Below are 11,038 nucleotides of genomic sequence, written 5' to 3' on the forward strand. Positions count from 1 at the left end.
TTCTGAACAGTTTATGTTGAGATGTGTCTGTTACTTGAGCTCTGTGAAGCATTTATTTGGGCTGCAATCTGAGGTGCATTTAACTCTAATGAACTTATCCTCTGCAGCAGAGGTAACTCTGGGTCTTCCTGTCCTGTGGCGGTCCTCATGAGAGACAGTTTCATCAGAGCGCTTGATGGTTTTTGCGACTGCACTTGAAGAAACTTTCAAAGTTCTTGAAATGATCCGATGGATTGACCTTCATGTCTTAAAGTAATGATGGACTGTTGTTCCTCTTTGCTTATTTGAGCTGTTCTTGCCATATGGACTTTACCAAATAGGGCTATCTTCTGTATACCACCCCGACCTTGCCAAAACACAACTGACTGGCTCAAATGCATTAAGAAGGAAATTCACTTTTAACATTTTTAAATTCCAAGAGAGTGCAAGAGTGTGCAAAGATGTCATCAAGCTAAAGGATGGCTACTTTGAAGAATCTCAAACATAAAGTTTTGATGTCTTCACTGGGGGTGACTGTTGGTTGGCAAAATGAAGAACAATACTTCACACGTTTAAGAACATTCTAATGTTGTATGTAAAATACTTTTATTTAATTAACTAGGTAAGTCATTTATCAACAAATTCATATTTACAATGACAGCCTAGGAACAGTGTGTTAACTACAGAACAAGAGATTTTTACCTTGTCAGCTCAGGGATTCGATCTAGCAACCTTTCGGTTACTGGCCTAACACTCTAACCACTATGCTACCTGCCGCCCCAATACAGTTCCATGTATTAATTTGCTGGGTGAAAATGAATTGAAATGTATTCCAGGGGACCACCAAATGAAGCTGGTTGAGAGAATGCCTAGAGTGTCATCATGGAAAAGGGTGGTTACTTTGAAGAATCTTAAATATAACATTTTGATGTCTTCACTATTATTTTACAATGTAGAAAATAGTAAAAATAAAGAAAAACCCTGGAATGAGTAGGTGTGTCCAAACTTTTGACTGGTACTCTACATGCACATCATGTACACATGCACGCGCACGCACACTGACGCACACACACGCACACACATGCGCACACATATGCAATCACACACACACAGACACTATGTGTTTTTTTTTTCAGTTGCCAAGAAACCACAGCTCCTACTTCCTCCTAGTCTGTCTGCAGAAAGTATTCAAGAAAAGATCATAACACCACACATATTACCACAGACAGATACACAGACAGACAGACCGGAGGTGTCTGAGAGCAGATAACTGAAACTGGTGTGTAGTTGATACAGCCTTGTGTTTGGTGTGCAGTTTGGCCTAGCGTGTCGGTCAGTTAGGGGCAGGATGGGGTGTCTCCAGCCGTACATTACCAGTATCCTGTTCTTCCTGAGTGGACTCATCCAATGGGGTAAGAGGATCTTCAGGTCACCACACACACACCTCCAGTCCTACCCATGGGGGTGCCTGTTGGTTGGCAAAATGAGGAAGAACACTACACACATTTAAGAACATTCTAATGTTATATATAAAATGTGATATAGTTTCCTCTATTAATTTGCTGGGTGAAAAAATGATCTGCATAAAGGCACAAAAGGTTGTGCAAATTCTCGGTTCTCTTTGACCTGTTAATTATCAGCAAAGTCCAAAGTATTGAGTTTCATTTTAGAGTCCTTGGGTCAGATGATGGGTTTGGACTGTTGAAATGGCCACAGTTCTATATCAGTGTTTCTAAAATCTCCTCTCTTCATAGTTGGTCTACTGATGAAATGTTATGAAATATTGTTCGCGTGACAGAAAATGTCTACTTGGAATGAGTCACAATGTTTTTGATTTGATCAAACAAGCGCTATGAAAACAATTAAACTAAAAAATTAAAAAAAACCCTGACGATTTAAAATGATTTATTCCAAATTGCAATGTAACAGCAGTAATTACACCTTTTGATTAGCAGCACAATCAAACCTCCCCACAGCAGGTGTTAGTCTAAGAGATGGAGCTGTGGCTGTTTTCAAGCCATTACAATTGTCACATGACAGTTGCGATATGAATGCATTATTTATAGTTTGTTGATGAGAGGCAGACAGTGCAGACTGCAATCATTCTAAAAAAGAGAGGTCATATTTGAAGCTAGATATAATTCTCTTTAAGTTAGTCTGAGAATATCATCTTCCTGTATTTACTTATGTTCTCCATCTAGGCGGGGCCAGGGTGCTTGTGGAGGTGCAGTCTGGCCCTCTGCATCGTGTGATTGGCTACCCTATCTCCATCTCCTGCAACGTGAGTGGCTTCTCAAACCCGTCGGCCCAGCAGGACTTCAGATTCTCAGTCTACAAGCCAAAAAAGCCCACCCAGGAGTTCCAGATCATCAGCACAGATGACCAAAACTATGCCATGGCGGTGTACGGCGTCCGCGTCAGGGGAGGTGTCATCACTCTGGAGCGCCTGTCAGTGACCTCGGTCCTTTTCCACGTGAAGAGTCTGGAGGATGGGGACGAGGGAGAGTATGAGTGCCACACCCCAAACTCAGAAGCTGTATATGACGGGACATACAACGCAAAGACCACATTGAAGGGTAATGTTTTTTTCTTACTTATTCATCTAATTTTGCCTAAATGACAATGCCTTCTGTGGTTGCTGTATGTGTATCATTAACAAGCCATTATTTGAAATAACTCTGGACTTGTCTACCAGATATACTGTATCAGTCAATCAGAACCATACTGTAGTGTTGATGTCCATCCCTCAAATCCTGTTTCCATAGTGATTGGGGACACCCTGACCGCCTCCTCCACTGGCCCCGCCTCCTTTAGCCTATCAGAGGGTGACGACCTAACCCTGCAATGTATCGCCTCCAGCAACACCTTCCAGCACACCCACCTGTCCATCACCTGGTATCACCATGGAGACAGGGAAGCTTCACCCCACCCCATCATCTCCCTGGACCGTGATTTGAAGGTGAGTCCGGGTCAGCGGTTTGAGGGTCGATACCAGGCAGGGTTCATTGTTTTGGACAAGCTGGAGGAGGCCACCTACAGGCTGAAGATGGCAAGGATTGAGCTATCCGATGCAGGGAGGATCTCCTGCCAGGCCCAGGAGTGGATCCAAGACCCAGACCGGAGCTGGTACCCAATCGCCCAAAAAGACACACAGCCAACCACTTTGGAGGTCAAAGCCATAGGTGAGAAACACCTTAGTGTTTTTTTAACTTCCCATCCTTAGCCCAAATTGTGTTTACACAGCCATCAAATATGTGGGTGATTGTTCTGGGTTATGAGGACTTATGGCTTAAGAGGACTTATGCCCATTCACTCTTTTGTCTTATTTCCTGTAAGTAAATGTTGAGATGGGGTTTCCTGTGTCTCAGAGGTGATTATGAGGGCTGAGTTTACTGTATGTCTAAGAGATTATTGTGAGTTATTTCCTGTCTTTCTCTCAGTGGTGGCTCCAGACCAGGGCTCTAGTTCTATGGTGGTGAGTATGACCGTGCACAAAACACACCTTCAAGAGGGGGAGGAGCTATCCTTGCAGTGCATTGTGAACACACAGGGCCCGGTGGGTCAGTTCTTCTCAGTGGCCTGGGTCAAGGACAACCAGGAGCTGGCCAATATTGGGCCCACGGGGGTCCTGTCTGTGGGGCCGGAGTATGGGGGGCGAGAGAGAGGGGGTGAGCTGAGAGCTGTGCGAACGAGGGAGAAGACACACCTGCTCACCCTGCGACCTGTCAGAACCCAGGACCAGGGAGTGTACCACTGCAGGGCCTGGCCAGAGGAGAGGGTTGGGAACGGGGTCTTCACACAGGGATCCACCCAGGACTCCACCACAGAGACTATCACCATCAAAGCTACAGGTGAGTGATCTGACACCAAGCCAATCAGAAGCAAGGCTACAGGTGTGTAAGCAAGTAAGAAGCCAATCCAAGTCAGAGCTACATTTTTACGCTTACATTTTAGTCATTTAGCCGACGCTCTGTGATCAGAGACCTGGAGGGGAGTTGCAGTGAGAGTAGTAGGTGAGCAGCCTCTAGTATTGCCTGCCCTGTAAGTTGGAGGGGACTGGGAAAGGGTGAGGTCAAAAGAGGCAAGGAGGGGAAAGAGAGAGTCGGAAATAAATTAATCGAAGGCAGATGTCGGGAGGTTGAAGTCTCCAAGTACAAAGATCAGTGAGCCATCGTCAGGACATTAGCTTATCAAGGTGTCAAGCTCATTGAGGAGCTCTCCAATGGCACTTGGTGGGCGATAGATGACAATAATGTTAAGCTTGAGTGGACAAGTGACAGTGACAGCATGGAATTCAAATGAGGAGATGGACAGGTGAGAGAGGTGAGAGAAAATCTCCACAGAAATGAGTAGACCTGTACCACCAATGCGACGACCAGATGCTGTCGGACTATGAGAGAAAACATTGTCAGATGAAGAAAGAGCAGCTGGGTCATTAAGATCAGTCATCAAGCACTGAGTCAGAGCCAGAGCAAAATTGTAGATGTTTCATCAGCTTTCCATGTGGTTGCTACACCAATCAATAACAGGGGGTGAGATCCTCAATAAGTTCAGTTTGTGCATTGACCTGGCTCTGAAAACAGTTATTACATATGTACAACACACACACGCACTCATCACTCACACACTCATCACACACACACACACTTATCACACACTGATCACACACTCAGCACCTTCTTTTTGTCTGTTCTCAGAAAGTGGTTTGGCTGTTGCCATGGATACCCAACAGGTGAGTGTTGACGAAGGGGATGCGCTACAACTCACCTGTAGAGTGAGCGGGGTCAAGGGTCAGCTCTCTATCACCTGGCAACACAGATCAGCCTCAATGGCAACAGGCCCCTTCAGTGATGTCATCAGCCTGAGCCGTGTGGGTGTGATGGAACTGGGGGCAGAGTTTGGGAAGCGTAATGTTCGTACAATGCGTCCCATGGCAGACATATTCATCCTGGAGCTGGGTGAGGTCACGCCCTCTGATGCAGGAGCCTATCAGTGCACCGTCTCTGAGTGGACCACGGAAGCCAACGGCAACGGCAAGAAAACTCACAGCCAATCACAGGATTGCAGCGTAGAGGTTCATCATGTGGGTAAGAGCACTTTCTGCATCGTGGTGCTAGAGGCGTCACTATAGGCCCGGGTTCAATCCAAGGCTATGTCGCAGCCGGCCACGACCGGAAGACCCATGAAGCGGCTCACAATTGGCCCAGCGTTGTCCGGGTTAGTGGTTTGGCCGGCCGGGATGAGAGAGAGAGGTCATAGCCATGGGAAGTAGGGTTGTTGAGGGTGCTACAGCACCACCTAAAAAAACAGAATAAAAAACAAATGTGCGCTGGGCCTACTAGTCCTGTATTAACAGACCTATATAACAGTCTGTAATGAGGGCAAAACAGAAAACCTCCACCCTCACCACCAAACTACTTCCTGCGGCTATATGGGAAAGGGAGAGGGAGAGTTTCAAAGTTGACAAACATAACATAAAAATTCAAACAAAATATTTGCTTGCCTCGTTGATGTCCATGAATATTTAATTTAACCCAGCACAAATATTTATTCTTCAAAGTTACTGGAGACAGTGTTGGTAAAGATCAACTGAGCAAGAAGCATGAGGTAGGCTTTCAGCTCCCACATTATCTATGTAGAGATCAATAACTTTATACTTGATGACTGATCTCTCACATCAGATAGATTGATTCAATATTTTTGCAGATGACCATGTTCTCCTTATCCTCACAGCCACTGTTAGAGTTTGGCCCTAAGAGGCCTGATAGTTGTCATCAGTGATATCTCATCATTGTCATCTCAGTGGTATCTCATCATTGTCATCAGTGATATCTCATCATTGTCCTTGCAGAGTCTCTGCTAAGTGTGTACCTGAGTAGTCGTGGTGTCCAGGTGACAGTGGGGGGAGAGGTGGAGCTGGTGTGTCGGGTTCAAGGGCCCTCCCTCCCGGTTACTGTAACGTGGAGCCTGCAGCGTGAGGGGCAGTCTGCCCCAGACAACATCCTGACCCTGTCGTACACTGGTGACATCACGTGGAGTGGCGACCAGAGCAACTACCAGTTGAGGGCGACCACCGGGAAGAAGGAAGTGCGTTACTACCTCCGCATCATCAAAGCGAGCCACAAGGAGGCTGGGCGCTACCAGTGTGTGATCTCAGTGTTCCTGCAAGGGAGACACAGGAAGCCACAGAACTCCAACGCTCTGGGTGTGCTGGTCCAGACTCCAAGTAGGTCAGGTCAACAGGTCAACCTGGGGTTAGAGTTAGGGTCTCAGCCTCCATCACGCTTTCTTTATTTACCTGTCTTTTTCTCTCTCCCTCTTCCAGAGGGTGTACTCACCTTGTCCTCTAGCTCCTCCCCTCTGGATAAGAGTGTCAAGACAGACATACAGATGGAATGCTCCGTAGCCAAAGCAACCTCTAACTCATCCCGCTTCGCTGTCAGCTGGTTGGCCCAGAAGAACGGGGAGGGGAACAAGACGGTCCTCAGCTCAGACCGTGATGCTGTGATAACGCTAGGGCTGGGATTAGGCACAGAACAGCGAATCAGCATGAGAAGACGTGAGGGGCGGAGCTTTGAGCTGACCATTCGACAGGCCCGTAGCTGGGACAATGGGATGTACTACTGCGTGGTGGAGGAGTGGCTACAGGATCCTCACGGCCAATGGTACAAGCTCCCGCCCTCTTCTGCAGCCATGGAACTCCGCCTAAAAGAGACAGGTGAGTTACTCCGATTACTGCAGGTTAGGATATGGACCTGAACTGTACTGATTTGTACTGTACTGATTTGTACGGTACTGATTTGTACTGTACTGATTTGTATGGTACTGATTTGTACTGTACTGATTTGCTGAATTGGCCTGTTTGCCCAATTTTTTTTATTGAATGATTGTTTACGGTCCTTTCCCTGCTTTCTCTCTCATTCTTTCTTTCTTTCTTTCCTTCTTTCTTTCTCCCCCTCACCCTCTCCCGGATTCCTCTCTCATTCTTCCTTTCTCCCCCCCCCCCCCCTCTCTCTCTCTCTCTCTCTCTCCCAGTGAGTGACCTCAGTGTGGATAAGACAAAACAGGAGACAGAGGTCAGAGAGGGGGAGGGAGTGGAGCTAACTTGCACTTTGACCTCTGGTACTTCTGACCCCGCCTCACTCTACGCCCTCACCTGGTTCTACTTGAAGCGTGGCTCCTCCTCTTCTTCCAGAGTTCCTCTTGTAATTCTGGGCCGTGACGGCTTACTGAAGTACCCAGGTTACAAGTGGCTCCAAGACCAGAAGGGGAGGCTGATCTTCTCCAGGCCCACTCATGGTACCTTTCTGCTGGGTCTGCAGAGAGCTCTTCAGGGTGACAGTGGAGTCTACCAGTGCCAAGTGGACCAGTACAAGCTCAATCATGAGGGCATCTGGGAACAGACTGCTTCAGACCAATCAGGCACAGCTGACCTCACAGTAAAACCAATAGGTAAGTATGATGATTATGATGATGGTAGTCATCTGATTTCCAGCTCAACTCATCTATGTGTCCGTGTGAACATGTACACTGTGTTTTTGTCTATGATTGTCTGACTGTGTGGACTCTCCCTCTATCTCCCTCTCCCAGAGAGTGTACTCACCTTGTCCTCTAGTCCCTCCCCTCTGGATCAGAATGTCAACACAGACATACAGATGGAATGCTCCGTTGTCAAGCCAACCGCTAACTCCTCCCTCTTCGCTGTCATCTGGTTGGCTCAGAAGAAGGGGGAGGCGAACCAGACCATCCTTCACTCATACCATGACGCCGTGGTAACGGTAGGCCAAGGTGCGGGATTAGGTGGTGAACAGCGAATCAGCATGAGGAGACGTGAGGGTCAACGCTTCGAGCTGACCATTCGACAGGCACGTAGCTGGGATAGTGGGATGTACTACTGCGTGGTGGAGGAGTGGCTACAGGATCCTCTTGGTCGATGGTACAAGCTCCTGCCCTCTTCTGCAGCCATGGAACTCCGTGTACTCCAGACAGGTGTGTTATCCGGTCATGGCTAGAAGGGATTTTTTTTTTTTGCAGTTTAGCTAACCCTAACACTGTTCCTAACCTTAACCCAGTTTTCCTAACCTGCTGCTCGAATTCTCCTAACCTGCAGCGTAAGTTCTCCTAACCTGCTACAAAAAGTCAAATCGGACAAAAGCTGAATTCCATCTAAGTCAAAACCGAGTTACCCTGATAACAAAGCAAGGCAATGCTGCATTGGTAGAAGGATGTGGATCTGCAATGTATATCACATCTATAGAGTATCTTGTTGTGCTGATTTGCAGTTTCTCTGACATTCTCTTCAATTCAATTCAAGGGGCTTTATTGGCATGGGAAACATATGTTAACATTGCCAAAGCAAGTGAAGTAGATAATATACAAAAGTGAAATAAACAATGCAAATGAACAGTAAACATTACACTCACAGAAGTTCCAAAAGAATAAAGACATTACAAATGTCATATTATGTACATATACAGTGTTGTAACAATGTACAAATATCTGACCCCGCCTCTCTCTCTTTCTGTCTCTCTCTCTGTCCCAGTGACTGACCTCAGTGTTAACCAGACAGATCTGGAGATGGAGGTCAAAGAGGGGGAGGGGGCAGAGTTGACCTGTGCCTTGACCTCAGGTGACCCCGCCTCTCTCTACTCTCTCACCTGGTTCTACATGAGGTGTGGCTCCTCCTCCTTTCTCAGGGTTCCTCTAGTGATTCTGGGCCATGATGGTGTCCTGAAGTACCCTGAGGACCAGGACAACCAAGGGCTCCAGGACCAGAAGGGGAGGCTGATCTTCTCCAGGCCCACCCATGGTACCTTTCTGCTGGGTCTGCAGAGAGCTATTCAGGGTGACAGTGGAGTCTACCAGTGTCAAGTGGACCAGTACAAGCTCATTCATAGCAACTGGGAATTAAGCGCCACCAACCAATCAGGAACAACCAACCTCACTGTACGACGACCAATAGGTATGATGGGATCACTTATGAGTCCATGACATCAGACTGTACAAATACAACTGAATCAGAATGTGTTGTCTTTAGTTCTCACCTTCTTCTGTTCTCTCCTTCCCCAGAAGATGTGTCTGAGTTGCTGTCTGAACGAGGATTCGTTACTGAATCAGTTCTAGGCATCTTCATCCCTCTTGTCTGTATCCTGGCGATTCTTGTCGTGGTGCTGTCAATCAAGCTGAAGCGGCAGGGCTCAGCTGGAAACAAGAAACAGGCCAAATCTCTGTGGCTGGAGTTTAACCCACTGAATCCACGCCCAGAAGACTGAGCACAGGGGAGAGGAGAGAAGTGAAACAGAGAGAGGATGCGTAGATGAGAGGAAGAGTACATCAGTGAGGAGAGAAAAGGAGAGGATGTGGGATGGGCAGGGATGATAAGAGTGGGAAGGGGGATACGTGAGAGAACAGGAAAGGAGATAGGGGGAGAGGGCAGAATGAGCATTTTTTAATGTTAATGTAGTTGATTTTTGGATCCAAGCATGCTTTTTCCTTGTTTACAAATAGGATTTACAGTTGCACACATTTTCTAGAACTAGAAATGTACATTGGCACTGCTTTATCTTTGAGACAACTTTTTTCAAATGTAGTTTTACATCAGTATTCGCTGATCACTCAAAACTCAAAGGATCATGTCTGATCATTGTTTGTATGAATGAGTTTTTCACAAATATTATATTTGTGAATTGTTGAAAGATATTCTGCCATGTTCTGTACTCATTTGTAATGTTTTGCCTCAAGAATGAATCAGTTTTTATTTCTTAACTTGTTTGAGTTGGGACTGCTTATGAGACTTTTGAAACACTTCTGAAAGAACTCTGAGAAAGACTTTATGGTATCACAAACATTTTATATGAAGAGATGAATAAAGCGCTGCTCTCAGACATGTATCATTTGTAAAGTTGCTGGTGTATTATCTGGTTTGTAATAAATAGAGTATTATGACATGATTGATCTTCTTGGCTTTCTAACTCTGTCAGCATGGGACTGTGTTGAAAACGACCTCTTTGTCTTGTCGTATGTGAAACATATTGACTGCCCGTTAAACAGGAAGTAATTGTGTCTCTACCCTGTAAAGAGGAAGCATCTGTGGTCCTGCTGAGTTCTGCTGAGCTCTGAAAGGCCCAGTCATCTCTGGTCCTGCGGTCTGAATGTCATCTATGTAGGTCAGAGCAGTCGCACTGCGAAGAGAACGGAAACCTTCACACACGCACAGTAGTGTATTACCAAGTATACATTATCGCAAGCTTTTCATCAGTGAATGTTCCATCTCTGCTGTGCCTTGGCCATTGGGAAGTGGGCTGTGCATGTATGCGAGACATGACAAAAGTTGTGGTTATGGCTGCCTAGTTATGTATACACTGGTTCTCAGTGAAACAGCTCACTCTAGTGGAAACTGTGTGTGGTGGCACAGAGAGTTGCTTTACTGTAATCAGTCTTTATATTCATTTATAATAGTTTGTAATAGTAATACTATTCTACTATTATGATTTCTATGTGAATAAACCAATCACTTTATAATATATATTATATTAGGAACATGGTGCTAGGAGCATATTAAAAATATTTTGCTCTAAACCTGAGAGATGTCTACACATTGCTCGTGGTATTGCATGTACCACCCCGAGAGGGATGCTATGTGTGTGTCTCTGTGTTTCAGAGAGTGCTGAGTCTTCTAGCAGATGTTGCTCCTGCACAATGGAATGCCGGCGGTACTGAACATTGCCTACAGAGGAAGAGTGTCAGCATGGGACTGCTCTCCTTTCTACCTTCATCTCGCTCTCTATTTCTTTCTCTCTCTTTCTCCTCTCTGCATTCAGCCTATCAATGTTTAACACAGCCCATCTGTGGGGGAGTTTGGGAGAGAATAGACTTCATCACTTACCGCTCAAGCAAAAGGACTCGGACAACAGGCTCCTTCCTACATTACAAGAGATGTTCCTGGCAAATCAACTGAGGGTGTAGCAGCTGTGGACAGTCTGTAAAAAACACCGGGGTCACAGTGTAAGGGGAAACAGTACGGTGTACAGCCTATTAAAAGATGTGACAATGTAGAGCT

The 11,038-nt window shown here is 46.1% G+C and overlaps 1 protein-coding gene and 1 long non-coding RNA gene across 3 annotated transcripts; one reads left to right on the plus strand and one right to left on the minus strand.

Annotated features, from left to right (window-relative positions):
• The first annotated feature begins 1,170 nt into the window (after positions 1-1,170).
• On the plus strand, positions 1,171-9,929 carry LOC115126018 (immunoglobulin superfamily member 3). 2 transcript variants are annotated; one of them, XM_029655603.2, is made up of 11 exons: positions 1,171-1,391; positions 2,181-2,555; positions 2,745-3,161; positions 3,420-3,830; positions 4,677-5,066; positions 5,831-6,205; positions 6,305-6,697; positions 7,015-7,431; positions 7,570-7,968; positions 8,522-8,941; positions 9,049-9,929. In XM_029655603.2, the coding sequence occupies exons 1-11, from the start codon at positions 1,328-1,330 to the stop codon at positions 9,249-9,251; spliced, it is 3,864 nt and encodes a 1,287-aa protein (XP_029511463.1). In that variant the 5' UTR covers positions 1,171-1,327; the 3' UTR covers positions 9,252-9,929. The 2 variants fall into 2 exon arrangements, with proteins under 2 accessions (XP_029511463.1, XP_029511464.1); XM_029655604.2 differs by having other exon boundaries at positions 9,052-9,929.
• On the minus strand, positions 1,868-4,953 carry LOC135567191 (uncharacterized). Its single transcript, XR_010462289.1, has 2 exons — positions 3,927-4,953; positions 1,868-2,461 (listed from the first exon to the last, which is right to left on the minus strand). It is a non-coding gene; the product is annotated as an uncharacterized LOC135567191 (long non-coding RNA).
• Positions 9,930-11,038: the final 1,109 nt, after the last annotated feature.

This window comes from Oncorhynchus nerka, linkage group LG3 (assembly GCF_034236695.1).
Source record: "Oncorhynchus nerka isolate Pitt River linkage group LG3, Oner_Uvic_2.0, whole genome shotgun sequence".
NCBI classification, from domain to species: Eukaryota; Metazoa; Chordata; class Actinopteri; order Salmoniformes; family Salmonidae; genus Oncorhynchus; species Oncorhynchus nerka.

What these genes read in the sequence shown, in the direction of transcription:
- LOC115126018 (XM_029655603.2), top strand. Translation starts at nt 1,328, where the DNA reads ATGGGGTGTCTCCAGCCGTACATTACCAGTATCCTGTTCTTCCTGAGT. An exon ending in TTTGGAGGTCAAAGCCATAG is followed by an intron (nt 3,162 to 3,419) that starts GTGAGAAACACC and finishes TCTTTCTCTCAG; the next exon opens with TGGTGGCTCCAGACCAGGGC. An exon ending in CACTGTACGACGACCAATAG is followed by an intron (nt 8,942 to 9,048) that starts GTATGATGGGAT and finishes CTCCTTCCCCAG; the next exon opens with AAGATGTGTCTGAGTTGCTG.